The sequence below is a fragment of the Triturus cristatus genome, chromosome 4_1, assembly GCF_964204655.1.
Source record: "Triturus cristatus chromosome 4_1, aTriCri1.1, whole genome shotgun sequence".
Lineage (NCBI taxonomy): Eukaryota > Metazoa > Chordata > Amphibia > Caudata > Salamandridae > Triturus > Triturus cristatus.
In genome coordinates, this window is record NC_140585.1 from 1,016,830,852 (window position 1) to 1,016,856,270 (window position 25,419).

At 43.8% G+C, this 25,419-nt stretch overlaps 1 protein-coding gene across 1 annotated transcript in view; it reads right to left on the reverse strand.

Annotated features, from left to right (window-relative positions):
* The window catches only part of SLC26A5 (solute carrier family 26 member 5), a 321,585-nt gene that overhangs the window by 98,012 nt on the left and 198,154 nt on the right, over positions 1–25,419 (reverse strand). Inside the window, exons 9-10 of the mRNA XM_085653953.1 lie at positions 23,010–23,157; positions 6,219–6,332 (exon numbers count right to left, since the gene is read on the reverse strand). Of these exons, the coding sequence (XP_085510079.1) occupies positions 6,219–6,332; positions 23,010–23,157 (262 nt within the window). The remainder of the gene's footprint in view (positions 1–6,218; positions 6,333–23,009; positions 23,158–25,419) is intronic.

The window sequence follows — 25,419 nt, forward strand, 5'->3', positions numbered from 1 at the left end:
AGTCCCTGGACCGCCAGACATGTGGGGGCGCGGCGGCGGAAGTCTTCCTACTGCCCTATAGGATTAGGGCGGTCGGACCGTCATTGTACTGCCTCAGCTGCCAAGGAACTGCTGTTCCCTGGCGGTGTTGCATCAGTCAGGAGGCCATAATATAATTGATGGGACCGCAGAGATCCCGCCAAGCATATTGTGAGTTTCCTCTCCACCAGCGGTGTCATGGAGGGTCCTACTCCATGAACACCATGGCAGAGTGCAAACAAAGGGGGCTCTGTAGGGCTTCATGCACCATCTCGGCCTGGGGATGCAAGCACTTTTCAGTCCATGCCGTACAGGGACTGTTTTTGGCGTTCCCATTGCGGTGCCCATTTTCTGAGACACCGCCGAGGGAAAGCCAAAAACCAGCCTGCCAGACAGGAGGAAACTCCTAATCTGGATAGTGGTTTGCTCACGGCTTTGGCGGTGCGGCATCCAAAGTCAAAATCAGGCCCTATGTCTCATCATTCCACTGTCTATTGATCAGCATTTTACACAACTCCGCCCTGCACTATTCTATTTAATGTTATTACCTGATGTGTTTACCCGTTTTAATTTAGCTCTTTTTTTATCTGGTGCTGTCTGTTTGAGAAAGTCTTTATTTGCTACATGATGTAACACTAAAATTCTCACTGGCAGTTATAGTTATCGTTTTAACTTGTATTGTAATCAGGATTGTTTTTGTATGTATTATATGTGTATTCTTTTATGTTTTTATTTTTCAGAAACCGAATAAAGACTGATGATGACAGTTGGAACCTTCAAGGGCCACTGGTACAATGACATCACTTATTACTAGGAAGCAACCAAGGTAGGAAATAAAGGGGGTGGGGGAGAGGGAGAATAGTCCAAGAAATAGATAATTCACAACACACACCTTTCAGCCAGTAATCAGTTCAACCCTCGCTGACTTCCAAAAGTACCGAAAGTCTTTCTGGCAGCTCCTGCGATAATCACCTACTTGTTTTCTGGCATTTAATTATCTTTGGAACTGGCAGCACTGTAGCCAATAAGCTGAAGCATACAGTAGTCACTGCTTTTTTTTCAAAAGCCTCAACAGGCCACTACTGATCTTTCAATCCATTGTCCAATTTATAGTATTTCATATGTAGAAAGATTCCTTGTGAAAGCCATGCACCTCGACTTCGGTCATCTGTGGAACCTCACCGTAAGCTGGACCCCACACAGACTAGCGTTTAACCCCCACAGCCACAGCAGCTGCTTACTTGTGGCCATTGTGCCTTATAATAAGAAAGAGGATGACTATGGCAGGGCCAGAGCCTCATTCTTTTAGATCTCATGGAGCACTTCAACATCCTCAACCACTCTGTCTTTCGTGTGCGCCAAGTGGAGTCCCGATTCAAGAGAGAGGTGCAGGCACGATTTCAGTCTTTACTATTTTCAAGATTTTAGTTCAGTGCTCATTAGTCATTTTTTTCCAAATGCCCTCACAGGAATCGACCCGGCCCCAGCTATTTTTCAACATAGGCACCAAATCATTGGTGATCAGCATCCTATCTTATTGTAAGGTTTTCAACAATTATGCGGCTCATGCATAACTCATGCTAACACCTGGCTAGTCATCTCATTTCTTGTATGTAGGAGATAGACAGTTGAATGTACATCAACCAGATAATTCTGAAGCCATAAATACCTTTCATTCCCTGAGAGCCTCGACAGGATGGCACTAGCTACTTCATGTTCATTGCCAATGGCCATTGTCAATGTCTTCTGAATCTCGCCATTCTTGGAATTTAACAGGTGCAGAGAGGTGCAAGGATGCTGCTCCACCTGCTATGTCAAGTTTAGCCATTGCTGTGTGTCTTCCAGTGGATAAATGTGTCCTAAGTGATCTATTTAGAGATGCACCTTCCATGGTTCTGGTCTCTATTCTTGACGCCAAAATGCACACCAACCTCTTGTTCCGTAATAAGCGCACCTTGGACTCTGTCTCATTCAAGACTTTCATCAAAAAGGAATGATCTGGTGTCAGTGCTTTCTCAGTATCAGCTGATTGTAAAAGGAACAATCTCCCTCCCTAAAGAAAGCCACACTACAAAGACAGGATTTAGTTTCAGTAAACTCATCAAAACTCTGTTTAGTAGCCAGACCCTGATCTCATAGCAGCAATCGGGCATTCTCTATAGGTTAAGATATCAAGAAATTATTGCGGGATTGAAAACGCACTTTAAAATTCTATACGATAACAAAAACGAAGATCAAGGATTGGGCACTGCCACTTGAAAGGAGAGGTTTTCTCTTGCAGCAGGCAAACCAAGAACCAGCCTCAAAATGGTGTTGAATTGGACTTGTTGCAGACATTCGTGAAAAGAGCAGCACATGAAGGTTTTTCGTAAAGATTTGAAACGCTGCGCATTAGGGCCTTAACAACTCATGTGACTGAATCTTTCAGTCCAGGTCAACTCAATGGGAAGAATGCCTTGCAGATGGACAGCACCCTCCATGACCAGTCTAAAACGTGCCACTGAAAAAAAGACACAAAACAGAGTTTTTGGAAAGTCCTGTGAGAATTGGAACTGTTCAAACTGAGTGTGTGAGCCTCACGGTGAGTTCCTACCGCCAACTTTCAGTTAGGTACTCCTGGCCAGAAGTGGTTTAGTGCTTATTTTCTTTTTTTAATTTAAATATCTTTATTTAAATTTTCATCAATTTCTTAATACAAACCAAGCAATCATAGTCCTATATTGCACTGACATACAAAATTAATATCACTGCGGCAGTACATACAAAATTACAAATAATCTCATATGACATTCACAGTATAATGTTACCGCTACTTCTCATGAGATAACGTGCATTGGTAGTTTGGTATGGGTATATAATACCCACATACACCGTCGCCTCGAAGTGGTTTAGTGCTTATGATGCATAATTTCTAACATTAAAAACTTGGCTAGAATTCCTAATTCCGTTTGTCACCAAAAATGGTGTCATTCTGTGCAACTCACTTTATTCCACTGTGCCTCATCTGAAAATGTACAAACTAACTACATAAAAACAACTATACAGAGTACTGCCTGGTATTGGCCCAATTACTTCCATCCCCTTTCCATCAAATTCTGGTTTCTGTCATCCAGCTCCACCAGACCTAATCACAATCCTGTACCATTTACAGCATCTCGATTTTGAGAGGCTCCAGTTACCATAAAAATGTTCTCTTTAGAAAGCTCCTTTGAGCTAGGTCTAGGCTATATCACTAACTAAGTAATATGGATAAACAATAAAATTAGGCTTTTTTAAAACACATTTTATTGATTTTGCAATTTAAATGGAAAACAGGGCCTGTTAGGCCAAAAAACACACCAGTAAAATCATATATGATATTACAAAGGAAAATTCAAATGCCTGCACGCACATACCCCCACCACATGACATCCAGCAATAGAACACAAAAGCCCACATTTGACAATCAATATCCCCCACCCAGTCTGCTGTCATCCCATAAATATCCGTATTTCATCCTCAATCGATTGATACCTGGGACAAACAGGTTCCAATTCTATGCCCCATGTAATAATGCCCATACCTGCCATATCGTCGGGGTGCTTCTCAGGGCAACCCCTTGCTTTATATACTGCCACTTGCAGACACCTACAATGGTTCATACCTTTCTTCCAAACTGCAATGGATGGTGAACTAGCAGTCTTTCACTCCTGTGCTACGTCCCGCTTTGCTAAAGTCATACCCAAATACTAAAGAGATAATCAATACCTAACACCACCCAAATCATAGGTGAGATGAAGAAGGGTACGTTTTGGGTCCATTAGGATTGACCAAGTGAGAACCCCGTCCAGACAGGCCCTCACTCCACACCAGAATCTTTGCAAGTCCAGAAAGCTCCACTTTGTATGAATAAACGTGCCTTCCATGGTGCCACACTGAAGACAGGTCGGGGAGGCGCTCACACCCATACACCAGAGTCTATGGCACGTAAAATATACCCTGTGGAGATACTTAAGCTAGATCAGTCTCAGCCGGGCCGCAATTGCAGCCATTCAAAGCATCTCCAGTGTCTTCGTCCAATCCTCATACCCAATGAACCCCAACATCTGCCACCCAAGCAGCCCTGAGTGCACGGAATGTGTCAGGGTGATTGGAGGTAAGTGTTTGATAGATCTTTGTGATTACTTAAATCACCCGTAGGAAGTTTCCCTCTAACGGATTAAATTCGGGGAGATCAGCCAGGGCAGTAATGGAGGGGTGTCAGAGCATGGCAGAGCTGAAGGTACCTATGAAACTGGCTACAGTGGAGCTGATATTCCATTTTAAAGTCTGGAATGACGTTAGACTTTTTTACTTTTAAACACAGAAAGAACTTTAGTATTATAGCACTATTTGTTTGTTACTGCAGCAAGTTTTTCTGTTTTCAAACTCAGAATAACTCCATGACCCACATGTCTCTTTCATCACAAACTACCATGAGTATGCGGTGTGACCTCCTACAAGCAGCATCATCTTCATCACCCTTCTGAAGCTGTGAGATTAGTTCCAGCCTAAAGATCTGCACCTGCACTGCATCGAGTCTCGATCGAGTGTCTACTACCTCCATCACTTATCTGTGTGATTCCTTGCACTCATGATGGAAATGTAATATCCTTCGTTAAGTAAGCTGATGGTGGAGAGGGATATATGGAGCCAATAAAACTTTCATCCTCCATCGCTTCCAATGGAGGCCAAAGCTCCCTTTCCTAGGGTATTACTTATGATGGATAACAGTCCTCTTTGAGGTGCATAGATCTCGGGCGGAACAACCCAAAGTTGCAGAATGCTTGTTGTGGATCGCTTTTAGTCCTTCTGTGTGAAATGTCTCCTTGGTATCAGTGGTCTTGAAGGCCTAGTAGTATCAAGCCCCAAATTACCATTAAAAAAATCTTAAAAGTGTATTTCAGTCAAATACACTGTATAACTCAACTGCACCTTTGAGGAGAACATGGGACCCATTCTTCTTCCTCTGAGGCACTGATGATACCCTGTGATGGGAGCTGGCACTGGTTTGGGCCAATGCTGCTGCTGCCAGGCTGCGGACTGCAGTTTCACTGCCTTCTTCCTCACCAAACACACATTTCAAATTTTCTTCTGTGGTGTAACCTATTTTAGTCAGTGGATCCCAATGTTCCTGTGTTTTTTCTTCCGTGGACAGCAGCTGCAGTGGATAAATCGCCTAAGTGGATAACTGTCTATTTAGTCTCGGTCTAGCATACTGCGCTACCTAGTCACAGGGTACATATGCCGCCTTTGGTAGACACCACGGAATCAGCAACTCTGTGACCGCTGTTGAACAGTGGTGCTTGCTTCCAATCTTAAAACTACAAACATGGACATGGAGTAGAATTGCTGAATTGTGTTTTTTTTTCCCTTCGAGGTTTTTTCTTCTGGTCCCATTGCAGCCAGTGGTCAATAGATGCATCTGCCGGTGGGTCCATCCCACTCTCTGGAAAAGGTATAGTCAAAGAGAGTGGTGCTGCACAAGAATACGACCCAACCATTCAACTTGATTAAGTGAGTTCTTCAACAATACATTGACTTTTTAAGTTTGAGTGCCGTTTGAAGAGCTAACCTTTTCTATCCGATTTTAATTGCCTGCAGTAGAGCCTAACTTTAATATCTGAAAATAGAAGTAACTCACCTTATAAAACACGCACACACATACTCCAGGAATGCGATGAAGATTAAATGCCTAATTAACCATCTTTTAGCACCAACGTAAATTCAATCCCAACATAATCACGCACTACCTGATGCATTCGCCAATGTCAAATACTGACCATAACTCGCTACTGTAATAGAATTAGGAGCAATCTATGTAGCACAGTTTCTGGGATTTGAGGCTACAATGATATTAAGGTAACAACATCCCTCTTTCCACCGTCACTGAAAATAAAAATGTCCTGAAGTAGAATTTTTAATTTATAGTGTGATGCCACGTTCAGACTCTCTTCCCAGACTCCTCAAATGATACTAAAATGCAGCAAGTGGAGCAGAGAAAAATACAAACGAACAGCACGTTTTCTCCAAAAGAAAACACACTGGGAAAAACTCCTACAAAGCTATTTATGTATGTATATTCTATAATAAATGTATAATATTTTTATTATAGCCAATTTTTATATTTAAATGTTTTTACTAAACCTTTAGAAAATAAGAGCGTGGGAAAGCGTACAAACCTGGGTTTTCCCTCCAGTACTTTCTTGAACAAGACTACGAGACATCGAACACGTCACAGCAAAGGTCTGGAAGAACGAACCAAAAGAATTGCAGAGTCCCAGTGCAATAAGTTCCTTTAAAATGAAAAAAATGCAGACAATGATTTAGAAATGGAAAGAAGTCATACACAGCCAGCTCATTGTGAGCACAAACAGTTGTTACATTTATACAACTGAAGCAACCTCAAATCTTGAACTTCTTTGGAAAAACCGCCCTCAGGCCAATTTAGCATGCTCCTAAAGGAAAAACAGCATTTACAAAAAGAAAACAAAGTAAAAATAATCACAAAAACAGCAAAAATGCTATCACCCAGAAAGCTCAAAAATATAAATCAGTGAGAGGTAAAATAAGCATTATCGTGCCTTGCTCTGTGGGATCCTTTCAAATGGATAAGTGCAAGAACCAGCATGGAGATGTAAGGAGTTTTCATGGACTGTGTCACAGCCTATTTATCTAGGCATGAGCGTTTTTTATATAAAAAGAACAAGAACCAATGGGTGGCACAGCAATTTACAGAGAATCTGTACAGTAAAAAAAAAAATCATAAATATCATGATCTATATCTATATGGGATAATATACCCTCTGTAGTACATTATAAGGATATTGCAAGCCCCAGCGGAGTCCATGGCTGTATAGAGGAACGAGGCTGAAGGACGAGTTCCTTTATAAGCTTATGGAACTGCGAGGCACTTTGCAATATCCTTATCATGTACAGTAAAGGGTGCTTTATTCCTTATAAAACATGGTCACACCATTTATCTTTCCCACAAACCACTTAAATCCTTGGTGTGTAGCTCTTTCATATTATAGAGATCGTGTTTGCAAACATGAAGAATAAAATTAGAATCTCTAGTGCAAAATCAAACTCATCAAAAAAGTGGTTACTTACTCTCTCAGAGGTAGAGGCTGCTTTAAGGAAGGGCACCATACTAAAGGCCCCAGGGCCCGACGTAGTCCCTTTAGATCTTGTAAAACATAACGTTGAGGTGTGGGCACCACTTTTATTAAATGTATTTAGAGCAATTGTGGTAGGGCGTATTCCAACTTCCTGGCAAGAGGCGGTAGTGGTACCGATCTTTAAAAAGGGTGATAAGGGTGATCCGTGCTGCTACAGACCGATATCATTAATAGATGCATCTTGTAAGTTGATGGGAAGAGTGATACTGGTACGCCTGGAAACATGGGCTGAGTCATCAGGTATTATTGTGGATTCCCAGTATGGGTTTAGGAGAGGCAAAGGAACCACAGAGCAATGTCTTAATTTGGCTTTAATTATGGGTAAGTACATGAGGGCCAGGCGTAGTTGTATTCACCTGGCCTTTATGGACTTATACAGTGCTTTTGACACTGTGTGTAGAGCAAAGTTGTGGCAAATGATGGAGACCATGGGGTTTGAAGAACCCTTGGTCACCTTGCTTCGCAGGCTGCATGCTGCCACAACAGTGAGGATTCGATTTGGATCAGGTGGTGAGAAGACAAAATCTATCCCGTCTACTGAAGGTGTACGCCAGGGATGTATTCTGGCTCATTTTTTATTCCTGGTGTACACCCATGGTCTAGAAAGTTTTCTCTTGGACAGCGGTGGAGATTTCCCCCAGGTAAATGGCAAACGGATACCGATGTTATCTTATGCAGATGACACGGTGCTAATGACCCTCACTGCCAATAGTATGCAAATTTGTTTGAATGCCTTTGATACTTTCATGGAAGGATTAGATCTTAGGGTCAACTTCACAAAGTCTTTTGCCATGACCTGTGGCCCCAAAGGGGTAAAATCTCGCAGGTTTATGGTGAATGACTCAATTATTGCGAAAGTGGACAATTTTAATTATCTGGGGAATTTATTCAATAAAACGTGAGTTGGGACTTCTTAATAGCAGCCCGCGCCCAAAAGGCTACACAATCTATAGAGGCCCTTTTTCGTTTTTCTAGTAAATTGGGTCAAAAGCCGATTGTAGAACTAAAAACTCTATATAAAGCAAAATGCCTCCCTGTTGCCACATATGGTGCAGGAGTGTGGGGGACACAAAATTGTGACAAGATCCAAGTTATGGAAAATAAATTTATAAAGCGCCTTCTATCTGTCCCATCTGGTACTTCAAATAGATTCTGCCATACTGAGGTGGGTATTGATTTTGTGAGTGATATTATCCATGTCTCTCCTCTGTTGCTATGGAGCAAGGTTTGGCGTCTGAAGAATTGAAACTCACAAAGGAAATTTTTCAAGACTGCCTTAAGCTTGATTATTCTATGGAGATCCCATGGCTGTTGTATGTAAGGGAAACCCTTTATAAGATTGGGATGGGACACATATTTGAAAATCCAGAAATGGTTGGCAAGGAATCTAAGCTAATGATTAAAAACGCTTACTGTACCAGGTTAGGCATGTTAAGAAATAGTGAGCATGCACTATATAATAGGGGTAAGCTGCAGCAGCAGTTTTACCTATCGAATATCATGCATACCCAATGGCGTTTTTATTTGACAAGGTTCTGTCTCAGCTCTTTGCACTTTCTTTTTGCTTTCCCAAAACAAGGGGGGTGGTGTGAGAGACTACCCCCTTGCCCTTGTAATGATAAGGCCTCACAAAGCACAGTGCACCTCATCCTCTTTTGTGCTTTGTACAAAGATCCAAGAAACCGGTTTATTAAGCCTGTTTTGTTAACCCTTGGATCCCGTTACCATAAGGAGGGTTATGAGTATTTACTGTCCTTGTCATCTCCAGCTATATGTAGTGCTGTGCTTAGTTTTATTAGATTGGCACTCAATATTAGAAATCGATATTGAACAGTATTATTATTGGAAACCTATTGTAATAGATTACTTTGTGGATTTGTATTTTAATGGAATGCACAAGCACTTTACAATATGTTTATATATGTGACCCCTTTAGCCTAAATGGATTGCAAATTTAATATGGATATATAACATGTTTTCTTTTTAAAATAATTTTATGTAATCTTTTTAAATCTGTGTATACTTTTATGATTCTACTTATGAATCGAAATAAAGTTTATTGAAACGGTTAGAGATGTCTGTTAGAAAAAATATAGTAGAATCAGTTTAATTGAAGTCTGGTAAAAAAAAAAAAGAAAAATCAGTAGCTCGTAATGTGTAGACATGTAGAAAGATTTTAACTTTTCCATCATTACCTAATGAGTGTAAAAAAAACATTTTGCTATAAATATCTCATTTCTGCTTGTCACTGTATAGCTAGAAAACCAGCAAACTAAAGAATGACAACAGTTCGTTTGTTAAACAGCTACTTTAATTATGGTCCATGGACTGACCTGCCTTTCCCCTTGACTGCTGTCTCCAGCAGAAGGCATTGTGATGTCAGAACTCAACTGTAATAAGCTATTTGAGTTGAGCAGCTACATATTTTCTTTTTTAATACATGGAATTCTGCAATGCCTTCATTAAAACCCTGTCTTTAATTTCTTTATAATATAAAGGATTCTGCATTCTCTGTATAAAAAAACTGTCTGTAATTTCTTTATAAAAGGTCATTTGTGGCACACCCAGTTGCCTATCACAAATAAATGACATCATAACTTAACTGTAATAAATGAAATGCATGAACTTCAGTTTGGAATTCGTAGTTTGTGCACCAGAACAACAGTATGGATCCGTATGGGTGATATTATGTCGAACAGTGGATGTTGGGTACGCCCATCCATCAACGATACCTGCTGTTGCTCCAACTATTTTTGCTTCGGCTGTTGAGTTTCTGGTCAGGTGACTGGTTCTGGAGCACTCTGAGGCCCACGTGGGAAACCCTGCCTGATCCCATTTAAGCCTCAAAGCGACAACACACTGCACAAAATGTGGCCCACTGAAGTGGGCTCCTAGGACATTCCTACTTGTCGGATAAAATAATCTCGGGAAGCTGCAGGGACACGACACAGCACCCCAAGTCTAAGCATGTACTGGGTAAAATACTTGGCCGTCAACAGTGTCCCTTGAGGATTCCCATGTGCTCAGGACACACTCAGTCCCTGCAGCAGTGGCTCGCTTCTCCTCTTCCAGCCGTCATCAGTTGGCTGCTTCTAATCGATTTGTGCATGAGTGCGAGGTCAGGGTGAGCAGTATGTGTCTACGCGGTGAGAAATTTATTAACAGAGGGTGAGCAGTGCGTGAGTGGAGGATGAGCGGTGCCTCAGTGCAAGGTGTGCGGGCCTCAGTACAAGGTGTGAGGGGTCTCAGTGCAATATGAACAGTGTAAGAGTGTGTAGGATGAGCTGTGTGTGAGTCAAGGGTGGGTGTCCGAATATATTGCAGCATAGATGACTTACTCGTGGGTAATATAGGACAGATCCTATCAGCACTGTGAAGGTCCAGGCTTTCTTGTGTACACTACCGTTGTCCCTTATTCATAGAGTGGCTCGTTCCAAAATGAGCATGCTACCCGGATTGATATATTTTCCAAATATCCTGGTGGTAATCTTCTGAAAGTTCTTTGGGGACTTGCGGGCACTGGTGGTGAGCCTAATATGGGGTGCAGGTAGGCACAGTGTGGCACCGGCAAAGGTGTAGTGCCCGACAGTCGAAGATGGTCTTGGGGCACCAGATTGAGCTGTGTGTGAGTATGTATGGTGAGCTGTATGTGAGTGTGGAGGGTGAGCTATGTGTGTAGGGTGAGCGGAACGTGGGTGTCAAGGGTGCGCAGAGTGTGAGGATCAAGGGTGAGCGGAGTGTGAGGGTCAAGGATGAGCAGTAGCTGAGGGTCAAGGGTGAGTGGGGTGGGTGCAAGCAGGGTGAATGGTGCGTGCAGGGTGAACTGTTTGTGAACGTGCAGGGTGAACGGTGCATGAGCATGCAGAGTTAACGGTGCACAAGCGTGCAGGGTGAACGGGGCTTGAGCGTGCAGGGTGATTGGTACATGAGCACTGCAGGGTAAATTGTGTGTGGGCATGTAGGGTGAGTGGTGGTTAAGTGCGCAGGGTTAGCGGTGTGTGAGTGCAGGAATGAGTGTTTAGGGTGAGCCATGGGTGAGAGCATGTTGAACAGTCGGTGAAAGCATGGTAAGCCATCAGTGAGAGCATGATGAGTGATGGATAAGAGCAAGAAGAGCAGTGTGTGAATGTATCGTAAGTAGTGTGTGAGTAGGAGGCGAGGTTTGTTAGCCGTGTTATATGTGGTGAGTGAGTGTAGGGCAGGGTAAGTGTGGGTTCAGGGTGAGCGGAATGCAATTGCAGGGAAAGTAGTGTATGTGCAAGGTGAAGTTTGTGTAGGTGCATATTGAGAGTTGTGAGTGCAGAGTGAGCAGTGTATGAGTGTGCAGGGAGATTGGTGTATGAATTTGCAGGTTGAATGGTGAATGAGTGTGCAGGCTGAGCGGTGTGAGCAGTGTGTGTACGCATGGTGAGCCAATTCTGAGTGCAGTGGGAGCGATGCCTGAGTGCAGTGAAAGGAGTGTGAGTGTAGTGAGAGCAATGTGTCTATGAAAGGTGTATTAGCAGTGTGAGTACAAGGTGCGGTGTACATGAATGAAAGGTAAGAGGTGGGTGAGTGTACAATCAGTAGTGTTTTTTTTGTAGGGTGAGGGGTGTGTGCAGGGTGAGCGGTGTAAATGCACAGAGATGTAAGTACAGAGTCAGAGGTGCATGCGTGCAGGGTGAATGGTGGGTGAGTGCAGGGTGAACGGTAAGTAGCTGCTGAGTGAGGGGTGTATGAGTGGTGTACAATTGCAGTGTGGGCGAAGGGTGAGAGCAAGATGAGCTGTGGAGGTGTGCAAGGTGAGAGGTGTCCACAGACACTAAGCAGCAGGCCATGCCCCCCCCTAACCCCCAAAAGGAGTCTTTTCCCTTCTGAAGAGTTCAGAACAAAGAAACACTGGTGTCAAAGGCTAACAACACTGGCTGCGCTTCAACATTCATGCAAACACAAGAAAAACTAAGTTATGGACTATCTTGAAACTGCAAGTACCACGATGCACTGAGGAAGACTGAAACAGACCTGTGACCAGTGTGCAATTCCACCTTTGAGCAAGGTGAGAGGTATATGAGTCCAGGGTGAGCAGTGTGAGTGCAAGGTGAGTAGTGTGAGTGCAGTGTGAGTGGTTTATACATGCAAAGAGAAAGTGTATTACTGCAGGTTAGTGTTGTGTATGGGGTGAGCAGTAGGTGAGTTCAGGGTAACAGTGTGCAGGGAAAGAGGTGGGTGAGTAAGGGATAAGTGGACAGTATGAATGCTGTTTTAGTGTTGTGTGGGCCCATGATGGGTGAGAAGAACAAGTTAACTTGGGTAACGCTCTTTCTGGTAGAGACTCTATCTGACTGCAAATTCTTCATCTTTTGAATATTCACCAGGCATCAGACTAGAACCAGAACCTTTTGAGCAGTACCTCTATGTGCTAATAGGTGGTGCAGTGTGGCTCTGCACTGACACATTCCGCTCCGGAAATGATGTGTGGGCCTTTATCTGTGCCACTCCCACTCGGTGACGTCAGTTGCGTTTGAGGCTGTTCGCTCCCCCAGATGCACAGACCCAACAGCAAATTGGCTTTGACTAGTGTGCAGCTCCCTAGGCTTGGGATCTTGTTAATGAGTAGAGCCAAATTCACAGAACGGGGAGGATGGGAAGGTCAGTGAGGAATCTGCGGTTAGATAGAGTCTCTAGCAGAAAGAGTGTTAACGAAGGTAAGTAAATTGTTGTTCTGATAGATACTTTTAACCGCAGATTCCTCACATTTCCAATGAAATACCAAAGCAGTACCTAATAGAAGGTAGGTCTGTAAATTGCCTCAACCCAAAAAGTTCTGTAGGACCAAGTGGGCAAAATGTCTTTCTTGGTTAATATGGCTATCCAGACTGCAATGCCTCATGAACATTTGCAACAACGCCCAAGTATCTGCATGGCAGATGTCCAGGCAGGAACGCCATGTGCCAACACAGTGGAAGCAGCTTTAGCCCTAGTGGAATTGGCTTGCAGACCTTCTGGAGGCTGCTTTTTGACCAATCCATAGCAGATCTTGATGCAGAGTACAATACAATGGGAGATGGGGTTCTTCAGCAAGGCCTTGCCTTTTTCATCCCAGTAAACCCCACATAAAGTTAATCGTTCCACCCGGTTTTCTTTGTTGAAATCGATGTAGAATATCCACTTTTGGGATCTATGCGATGGAGTCTTTTCTTTCTCCGTAGAGGGATGAGGAAAAGCATAGAACGCCAATGATGATGTGTGAGGGCGTCACAACTTTTGGTAAGATGGACGCTTGCGTCCGCAGAACCAGTGTGTCTGTCTGGGACAGAGGTGGTGTAAGACGGGTTAACCCATTGAGAGCCCTAAGCTCACTCACTCCTGTAGTGCTAGAGGCACTCTTGTGGTCTGACACCCTGTGATGACCTTTGACTACCATTATTTTAATTAACTTTGGTGTGTTACTTTATCCTAGCCTGAATGTACGATGTCCTGCATATGCCTTGGTTCTCTTAAAGGTTTCTTTCTTGTAATCTTGCAGTCTTTCAGTGGGAGCTGTCACGGAGTAGAACAGTCTTGACAAGAAAAAAACGTGTGGGATGTGCAATTGAAAGCAAGAGAGAGAGCGAGAGAGAGAGAGAGAGAGAGGTGTGGAATGTACTTTTTGGTCTCAAAGTGCAGTGTTATGAGCAGTGGTGCACAAATGTGCACTATGTTGTACATTGAGAGATGAAGTATGTGATGCTACAAGCAGTGGTGCACAAATGTGCACTGTGTTGTACACTGGGAAGAATTATGAAGTTCTTACTATTGGCTTTGACATGGCCTCATGTCATTCTGAATTCTGACTCTGCCTTGCTTGAGCTTCTCTGTGTGCACAGACACGCTTGCAAGTTGTTTGGGTGAATCACGTTCAAGAATGGTTTTGTGAGAGATTGTTTGATGTACCCTGGAAGGCTTTCGCGAGCTTCGTCAAGATAAAGGCTGGAACATGCGAGAATGTAGAGGGAACGTGGGAGCTCCTTCCTGACGTGGAATTCTTGCCTGGAAGCTGGCCAGTTCCAGTAAGATTCCTTGGTGCAGAGGGGAAGACTCTTGAACCTTATAGTGTGTGTTTTGAGATTATAAAGCTGAGGGTTGTTGACTTAGAAACTGGGATTTTGGAATCCGAATGGGATGGACGCATCTACTTTAGTATAGCGGAACCCTGGTTGCTGAGGCTCATATCCTCGGCTGTTTATTCCCCCGGTCAGGAGTGGGCTAAGATGCAGTGTTTGCACCAGGTGAAGTGTTAAGTTTTGATTATTGCCATTGTGATGCGTGGTTCCAGTGGCTGTGGTCATTTGAGGTGTTTTCTATGTAATTCAGTGTATATATCTTTCTGATCCCCAACAGGACGTCCAGTATATTTGCTTGAGTCGTATCTCATATTATTTGCTTTTATTCATTAGTATTATTCATGCATTTAACTGTTGCATTTACCAAGTGTCTTAATATTGCATGCATATAAATACATATATATCTCTATATATATTTGCATTTGGCATCTGGAAAAAGCCTTTCTGTTATAGAGCATTGTATAAATAAACCCCAAGCCTTATTCTAAAAAGAGAGTCTTTGCATTTTGTAAAATAAAACCCTTTTCTAGGTGGTGTTGTGCTTTACGTTTTACTTCGCCGTGTTTGAGCCCCTGTGTGGGAGAGTCTGTATTATCTGAAAGGCGGAGCAAGACAACTCCTCGTGCCGAGGTGGTGGTGACAAGGAACTCCTAATTGATAGGGAGAAGTCGCTAAGGACAGCTGTGAAGCGACTTAAAGGGAGTGCACATCAAACATTTGAGAACCAAAATACGGTCTCACTACAACATGAAAAAAAAACAGAGGTGGAAAACAAGTTTGACACCATTAAAAAAATGCAGCACAACTGGTGACCTAAACAATGAGGGCTGGTTCAACAACCATGAAACGGCCAAAAGGCACCCCTTAACTATACCCAAACCAAAGCCTTGCCAGGCAAGAGACAAAACAAACAAAAAGTCAGATAACTGGCCTGGAGGGGATCAATCTGGAGTGTGCTGCACCAAACCACAAATTTGTCCCAACGATAGTCATATACAGTTTTCGTTGAGGGACTCTTGGCTGCCAGGATGATAGACCACTTCCAGCGGAAGGTCGAAGGTGTTCAGCTGTCGCCGCTCAACCTCCATGTGTGAAGATGGAGACTGTGAAGGCCTGGATGCAGAACCCTGCCCTTGCTAGGGTAAGTATGATTGTAGATGCAAGAAAGACTGTGGGAAGAAGAGAGACTGGGGGGAGGAAAAGAGACAGAGGGGAGCAAAAGAAGATAGAGGTATAGGCACGGAAAGCTGTTCTTAGGCGAAATTGTATGTGTGATCTCACACAATATGTATGTATGTATGTGGTATATATAAAGCAGAAACCTAGCCGAAATGCAGCCCAGCGCAGTACAGAACTCAGACCTAGTCAACATGTGAAGATGTAGGTTATTCTTTGTGCAATGTACTTCATAAATTCTTGACATAATATAAAGCCCACACATTGTGCAGCAACACTAATATGGCAGTTTAATCTGTGGACAAATGATTGCCATAAGCCACAGGAAAATGATTCGCTCATGTTCTCAGTTAAAAGGAGGGCACCTTCGTTAGTATCACGACTGCCAGTATTTTCGAAGCAAAGAAGTACTGAAATCATAGTCAACCACACACAGTCCATTATTCAAATCACATTTATTCTCAACACTAATTGTTTATATTTAAAAAAATATATATCATATCAATTTAATGAAGTCAACAAATTTCTTTAGTGAACATAGTCATTCAATACTCAATCGTCCAATGAATTTCACACAAAGCACGTTTCTCTAGAGGCTAAATTATTCTGAAACCAACAAGGAAAACACATAGTGCACACCAGAGAGAATGCCTTGATATTTAGTTTGGGCATTTTGTCCATATAGACAAATGTTAAAGTGCATCATAACAGTGCAATATTGTTTTAGGTGGGGGCAGGCAGTACATAACCCAAAATATATGCAAGGAGTCCCACCCACCAACAGGTTGTGTTTTTTGTTCTCATTTAACCTCGAAAAGAGCATCCTCTTGTTAACGAAGCTAGCCCAAGTGCACTGCTCAAAGACAGTAATTTGAGTGCGGCTCTGCTCGGCACCTCCAGTGCTGATACTGACTTAGGAGGTATAATCATTGGACAAGTTCTCTCCCGGCAACCAATATTTAGCTGGTTCCCTAAAAACAGGTTGAGTTGAAATTATTTTGGAAAGGTCCTTTGAACAGACAATTAATTCACATTCATGTAAATAAAGTCTTTTTTGTTTAAAAGAAATTACGAGGCATGCCTAAAATGTATGCACAAATTCATTTTTGTTTGAAATTTACTTCCCTTTCACTCATTATATTCTTTGTTGGACAGGTGGATGAGGAGTTGGGCAGGGTAGAGGAAGCCTGCAGACTTAGGCAGGTGAGCCTTCTTTGGCTCCTCCTCATTGTTAATGTGGCACTTAAGCAAAATATTCATATAGGACCAGGGCCGAGGAGTGGCTCTGGTACTGCGATGGTGAATGATGCAAGGGGTGGGCTCAAAGACTCAGCTGTTCGCTATTCAGCAGGCATGGTAGGGCCCGGAGACGTCCTTTTTAGGTTGAGCTTAGGCAGCGAGCATGCGCTGTCTGCAAGACCTGCTGTAATCAGTATACGAGTGAAATCCCGCCTGCTGCTTACCACTGGTTCGCTCCTGCGTCGGTCTTCTTTGGTGGCTCCTCATTGGCTGGCACTCCTGATACATTACTTCAGTTTTTTGCTCAGGAGCATCGGCCAACTAGAGTTCCCTTAAGCTGTAGACGTTTATGTGTTCCTTTGGGGACTACTTCAAGAAAGCAAAAGTGTTGAAGCTTGCAAGCATAATCTGAGTGAATCACGGACACACTTAAGCCGACTTATTTTCATTTCCGATCAGCTTTATCTGCAACATTGGTGGCCGCGTGCCTTTCTTTTGTCTGCACGGCTCGCCCAACTCAACTTTTGAAACAATATCTGAAATTTTTTGCAGTGAGCTATAAACAGCATGCGACTCTTGAACCTTGTAACCCTCCCTTACTTATGTAACACAACCTGTACATTGATTTACACACTCGTGATTTATTGTCAATATATGTGTACATTTGATCTAAAGCGCTTTGACACCCTACATGTGGATGAATAGCACTATAATAAGAAATAAAAACAAAATAGTGGTATTTAAATTGTTATTTGTGTAAATACAAAGTCAAAAGCAAGCCTCTCATAATGTGATAAGCTTTCAGCCTTTCTTTCCCTCCATTGCATTCAATCAGTATTTAAAGCGAGAATACTCACCCATAAGGGTCTCAAGGTGCTGAGTGTGGGGGGCTGGGGGGGGGGGGGGGGGGAGGGGATCTGCGGTTGAGTCGAAGAGCCAGGGCTTGATGTCCTTCCTGAATTGCGGCTGTGATGGTGATTGCCTGAGGTGCAGAGGCAGGTAGTTCTAGAAGTTAGGAGAAGGATCTTTCTCCAGCAGTGGTCTTGCGGATATGTGGGATGGTGACCTGCGCCAGCTGGGCGGAGTGGAGATGTCAGTTGAGAGTGTGGAAGGAGAAGTGGTGGTTGAGGTATGTAGGTCTGGCGTTGTGGAGGGATTTGTAGGCGTGCGTGAGGAGCTTGAAGGTAATTCTTTTGTTGATAGGTAGCAAGTGAAGGTCTATCAGGGAATATATGACGTGATATTGCATGCCAACACAAAGCATGCCATTACAACGCGGTTGTTAACAACACAGGTTCCAGGGGGGTGAAGATTTCATTTGAAATGACAGGAGCCAAAAACTACCCATCAGGTGGAGCTAAGGACACAAAGGTGGGACTCGTGGCGCTTCCTCCACACATTCCGAGGGTTGTGTTGGAGCAACACAGCGAAAGGTACCTGTCCAGTGAAAGCCAGGCAAGGAGGGCCTCCGGGACATCCTGCGAGGGGGCATCCTAGTGAGTGGGATGTCTTGCAACTACTCCCACATCTCGAAGAGAGAAGCAAGGCTGCCCGTGTGGTAATGTCACGACAACCAGCACTGATGGTGGAAAGTTACATCTACCCGATCCATCATCACTCCACCTGCACCTTCACAAAGAACGGAACAGAAAGGGAGACTTTGGTGTCCACTCCCACATTGTGAGTCCAAGGAGGACGAGATCCGCAGGGCACCCTTACACTGTGCCAAATAGAACTGGTGGTCCCAGCTGCTGACGTAACATCATCTATCACTGTGCAAGCAGCAAAAGAGACTCAGTGGAAGTTTATGTTACTGTGTTTTATTTTGTTTATTTCTCTCACACAGGTTTGGACTTTTATTGTTTCCTGTTTATATAAAGGTTGGGAGGGATTTAGCTATCTGCTGATCACTGTTCTAGTTGTTGCCAGCACCAGCCACTCCCTGAGGGCTGGATTACACCTCACCCCACACCCATCCAGCACAGGCGTCCCTGCACATGTGATTGCCAATAAAAGGGGCCGGGCGCAGGTGACCTGGGCCAGTTCTACCATCTCACTATATGTGTCCGTGTACAGTCATTACAGCTTGCATGAGGGCCTAGGGCTCTGCACTAAACATTACAATAATGATGACCATTCATCACAAACCACAGGGCCTACTTGACATTACAGCACTCACACACTGGCGATATTTTAGCACTCCATGGGTATCCCTGGTGTAATTGTGGCCACCCAATAAGGGGAGAAGGAAAACAGAAAATTAATATACTAACAAAAGAATAGGAAGGATAATACATCCAATTTACAAGTCACCATGCCCAAATATCCAGTATGATTCTCCATGGATTTTGAACAATGACCGGTTAAGGTGAGATCCCCAGTTGCCTTCAGGCATGCAGTGTCATGCAATAAGGTGCCATGAGACCTTTGAGGAAGGATTGTTCAATTAATTACCCTCACAATTAACAGTTTCTTAGTGATTTCAAATAGGGCATGATTCCTCCTCAAGGCTGTAGAGCAGAGACCAGGAAATATAAACACGTGGGGCCCAGCATACATCAGGTCACTCAGCGCTGTTGTTAATCTGAGGAGTCTGTCTCTGTTCCCCCTACATTTAATACCAGCAAACCACCACCCTACTCACTGGGAACTTTGAGGTACACCTGAGGGCCCTGTTAATCAAAGCCACTTCGGGGGTTCCTGGCCTTTTTAGAAGTACTGCAGTGTTGCAGAATCTGTGTCAGACACTTCATCCGGTTCTGATTTAGGGGAGTACGCTCACTACATGTATCTGTGCTCCCCACCCGGCCTTTTCACATTCGGCGTATAGCCACTCTCTTACCCCACAGTGCCTCGGTTGTGGTTCCATGGCCCTGATGGCAGTTGGGAGCCCATCGTTTTACAGCGCCTGTCTGAATGTTAAGAGGTAATGGAGTGCCATGAGAAATCTGCCACTTTGAGTCAGTTCTCGTTTGTCATCCGAGTCTCCAGACCCCGGTATTTTTTCCTAGGCTCTTTATGTATATGAGATCAAAGTTTAAAACGCATCTGTGCCTGCCTATTTTCACTTTTTTGTGTAAATTCAAATGGCTGCCAGTTGTTTCACTCCTCACCCACTGAACAAATCCTCCACTGCAGCTCTGGAAGACACAGGGGAGACTGACTCCCACCCCTGCAAGGGTTGCGAGCCCTCCTGGCGAGCCATGGAGCAGCTTCTGTAGGCCCAGTGGCTCCCACCGTGCTGTGTCTCTACTCTCCGGGGAACAGGAGAGCCATCCACAGCTCAGGTGATGCAGTGAAATCTGGTGGTGTGCTTCACGGTCTCTTCCGGCCCTCCACGCCACAGTCCCGGATCGCTAAAGTAGGTGTCCCGGCCGGTTACTCAGACTGTGGGTGCCATCTTAAGGCCTTACCACTATCGTGGCACAGAAGAGATCAGAGGGGCATGATAGGGGCTCTGGAAAAGAGCACCAGAGGTTGACACCTTTCCAGCACACACCGGTCACCTGAGTCTAGGTTCCGCTCCATGAAACACCATTTTGTGGCCAACCAGAGATGGGTGATGCATCCACCAAGGGGCAGCCACCTGGCAGCTCAGATAACAGCAGCTATTCTCAGCCCTAGCTGGCTGTGTCCCAACTGAACTACAGTTCACCATTCGAAGATGCCACCCAGAGATGTGTGATGCATCCACCAAGGGGCAGCCACCTGACAGCAGCTATTCTCAGTCCTAGGTGGCTGTGCCCCCACTGAACTACAGTTCACCATTCGAAGATGCCACCCAGAGATGGGTGATGCATCCACTAAGGGGTGGCCATCTGACAGCTCAGATGACAGCAGCTGTTCTCAGTCCTAGCTGGCTGTGCCCCCACTGAATTACAGTTCGCCATTCGAAGATGCCACCTGCCTTTCCACACAAATACAAGCTATAAAGGAAGGTCAGGTACATCTCACCCAGACACATCAGCAGATCATCAAAGTAGTCAATGATAGAAGAACTGCATGCAGGGAAAATGCCGAGAGACTGCGCAGTCCACGTACAGGCTACATGAAGCAACGATCTGAAGAGTCTGTAAATTAAGCCAACAGCTCAATCAATGAGCAAGGAACCTAATTCACCTCTGGGAGGTAAAACATTTAAGCACAGATTTAAAAAAAAGTCGAGATGCAAGAATATTTAAAGCTACCAATAATATAAATTAACGACAGTTAAGAGAGCGTGTACAGAAAAGGGAGCAGAGAGTTCCAGACTTTAGAAACACAACCAGAGAACAACTGTGCAAAAGTGTAGTGTTCCTGAAAGCCAGGAGTACAGGCCTCCTGAATTTTTCAACTTCTTCAACAAATAGTGTGGTGTGCTTGTGTGTAGGATTTTGTGAGTATTTTAAGCTGTTTTTTACAGGAATCGGCTTCGACCGAAAGCTGCTGTTGCTACATCAAAACTGGAGTAGTATGGTTAAACTGTTTCCAGTCTTTTAAGAGTAACTCAATATACTGTTATTTACAATGGTAGTGAGGGCTTCCATGTGTGCGTAGCAGTAAAATTCAAGAATATAGATTATAATCCAGTGGATATGGATTCACCAATGGACAAGCAATATAATTAATGACAGCAACATAAACATCAAAAAGGTTGTTTGAAATTTTAATTCCACTTGCTAGGTTTTCCGAAGTTGACAAACTTTGCAAAAATCGCAATATTTGTTAATTTCACAAAGGCCTACCTGTGGATGGAATTTCTTTCAAAAACGTTTTTATAGAAAAATTAATCTGCAAACATGTTAAAGAGATATCTCCAGTAAAAATGGGGTATAGTGGACTTATATTTCCTGCAAAACCTACGTTTGGACGATTTTTTTGATAAAACTGCAGTGTGAAGTTTCTGCAACTTTGCTCATCCCGAATTGCTTTTACGTGATGTAAAATATAACTTTAAAATGTGTATTACGTACATGGAAATCATAGTAAATATGTCAAAAATGACCCAGTATTTGATACCATCCAATTACCTTTTGGTTTTAAATACGGCTGGTGTAGGCGTGTTTTATTTGGTCATAATTAGAGATATCACAGACCAAATCATGCACCTCATTCACAGGTAGAGGCCTGGTTATCCTACGGCCAGGAAGGTGGTCCACATTGAAAAGTCATTTGGACCACCTAAAGATGGGCCCAGTTCTCTGCAGCCAAACTTTCCAAATACAACCAAATATTAAAGTAAAGAGAAGTGGCTGTGCTTGCTTACCGACGCAAGCAAAACGCAAGTATGCTAAGGCAGAGGGGGGATCGATATCGGACAATCTCAGTTAACATGCAACTGACAAGCATTTTTAATTTTTTCCCACAAAAAGTCATGTATTTCAAAATGACATCAAGTTAATAAAACTAGCTGGAAAATTCTATAGGTGGTAGCACGTAAGAACTTAGAAATATAACAACAAATTGAAGCAATCTTACACTATGCAGTTCACTTAACTAGACGCTGGATTTAGACAATCTCTGAAAAAGCTGTGGTAACATAATTTCCTCCATACATTTATTTTCCACTGACGAATTCTACACTGGAGGAACGATCATGTTATGATGGCCGTGCTTCATGGCAACGGTACCTACTCCGCGAACAGAATCCTCTAAAGGAAATTATTATGTTTTTATTGGCATTTTCATATTACAAAAGACAGATTGTGTTAAGATACAAGTAATTTGACTTCATTTCGTACATAATACATCATTGGATATTGCTATCCTCGCATTAGGTAGACATGCATCCTGTCTTTATTCAGGTCTTGCGCCAAACAAATCTTATGTAGAACTGGGATGCGAAACTGGGATAACGTTCATGGAATCCAGGGTACATATATCGGACGAGGTGTCAGGGTTGGTGCGCATCTCACTGGTTGGTATGTCTGAGTACTGCTAGGGGGGGAGGGGAAAGAGTGGTTGATCCAGCCCTTATGTCTTGCCTTCGAGTCCTGTGAGGTTCGTGGTGAAAATATCAGGAAATGTTACGTATTTTCTGCAAATGAGAGTTGGCGTGTGTGCTTTCAGCCGGGGCTTGTGAGTGTGGGTCCACTGGGATGTGTGGAGAACCGACTGGGTCATCGTGGGTTGGTGGCGGCTTGAATTGGTGTAGTAATAAGGTCCACTCCATAGGAAAGGAAATTATTGTTATGGAGGAAATTATGTCACTTCTACTCTTCGGGGGATTGTACATTACACCCAACTCTAAATTTGGCGTCAAGTACGTCTGTTTTATGATCTGTTAAAAATGGCACAAAATGCAGTTGGTCGTTACCTGACTTCCGTTCACTGTATAGCCATGTTTCAGTGCAAAGATTTTGGCCATTGATATGGTCATGGAAAATCCCACGATTGCGATTGCTATGGCGTCCACAAACACAGCAGAGAGGAGGGTGACGTCAGGCACAGCTGGAGGCCGGAAACTGGACGACGGAAAACACAAAGTTGTTCATTATGAAAAGCCTATCTTACAAGCAAGAGATCAAAATACTTTAAAACAAGGCACTTGTGACATAATGAGGCCTGCCATTAATGGAGATGCTCTCACCCTGGCCCCATTACTGATCGACAAACAGAATTGCATATGCTGGGCAGTGCTTAATTTGAGCCGGAGCTTTCCGGTGCTGAGCACCGGCACTTAATTGGTTTCCGGTGCTGGGCACCGGCACCTTATTGTCAACACCACACTTAGGGCAGTCTGCCACAAGGTGGCGCTGCTCATGTCATTTAGAGATGAGCAGTATACCATTTGTTTAGGAAACAATATACATTACAAAATTACTAATACCTGCCTCCCCAGCCATTCCTTTAGCTTTGTGGACCTGGAATAATCTGAACTGTCGTATTTACATGCAAGAGAGATGGTTAGTAGTTGTTTTGGCAGCGATGACAAGGGCGATGGGTGGTGCAAGCTGCAGTGGCCTCCTGGTCAGAGCCCTGGCACTTAATATTTTACAAATTAAGCACTGATGCTGGGAAACATGCAATTGTATCTTGCATTATTATCTGTAATGTTCAGCAAGTAAACAGATCAAAGTACGTTAATATTCTGGTTAGTCTATATCAGGGTTTTGATTGTTTCTAGCTGAAAGGGTTCAAAAGTTACTAAAACACATTGACATGTTGCTGCACGGTGAAAGGCACTGGCTGGTCGGCTTTCTGTTGTTTATTGCTGCATTTTGGTATCAAACTGGTACTAATGAGGTGGAACCTTTCCACAGATAGTGCTAACATAGGTAGAAACGACAATATAATGAGGTAACAATATAACAAATTCCCTGCATTGTGCCACATAATTTGCCTTTTCCTGCTGCATAATTTAGTGAACCTGCCGCATAATTTGGTTGCCCAGCCGCATATTCACAGTGGACCTGAAAATAAGTAGCTTTTATTATAGAAAAAGTTGGAGATCCCTGGACTGGATATATACATTGAGAATGGTCAGAAATACCAGTTTTGTAGCAGGTACTGGGCCCAGTTATCAAAGTGTTTTCTTTGGGTACATATGACCTAATCCTGTAAAGTCGGGAGTAAATCACACAGAACATCTTTGTGAATAGTCCCGTTCATATTGATAACACAGATGTTTTTCCAATGTATTCTTTTTGTAAGGTCTCTTATCCTTAAACGTGAAACTGGCAGCAATTGTTTTCCCCTGCACGTTTCATATCAAACTTTCTGACCAAAGGGTGGCGGGACACACATTCCTTAATCTTCTGAGATCAAGTTTTTGCCGCCGCCTACAACGACTGACTGCCTCGTCAAAGAATAGTAATTTTCTTAGCAGGGCCCTCGTTCTCACTTACAGGGACTGTCATTACCCCCAGTGAGACGCTTCATAACAAAATGTATGATGCTGCAAACATTTCCACTTTGTACTTGTCAACAGCTGTAGACAGCAAGTCTACAGCATCAAAATGTCGCAAGCATCCAGTTCTCATCACACCTCAAATCTTTAACCCTTTCGAGCAACTGACCATTCAGCTTTGGTGGAGGAGAGGCATCGAGAAGGGCCCCCTAGAACCGCCCTCTGCTGTCACTGAGGGCCCCTCATCCTACAGTGACTCTACTGCTGAAGGACCTCTGTCAATGAAACCTAGTTTGGTGGGAGCTGACTGTTTTCTACCGAAGAAGCACCCACAGTATTGCCAAACTGACCACCATAAGCTCTGGCCCTCACCTGAACCCCTCCTCAATTCACAAAGTAGTAACAGGAAGACCTCACTCGGACCGGTGTTCACAAAGCCCCTAGAGTCGCCTTATGCCCACGTCCGTTCAACATCTAGGGAGTGCTCTTGCTGCCAAGTTCTTGCTTCGACCAACTTCGACCACTGGGGAACCCCGAAGGAAGCCTTACTGTTTCTTGACACTAAATGATTCACTTAGTGCTGCCAGAACGTCCTTGCTTGTAGTAGTGCTTACCTTCCTGGCTTAATTGGGCTGCCATCCTTGCTGCTGATCGTCTCTCCCTCCCGCCGTTGCGCTGGTGATTTCCGCGACCGCTGTGTGGAGGGAGCTACCAACTAGGAGTCCCAGGCTCCTCTACTACTGCCCACCGGAAGCTGCCACATCGCATTTCGCGCCTGAAGGCGATTTAAAAACAACTCCACCCTCGGCAGAGCGGGTGCTGCCAGAATGTCCTTGCTTGTAGTAGTGCTTACCTTCCTGGCTTAATTGGGCTGCCA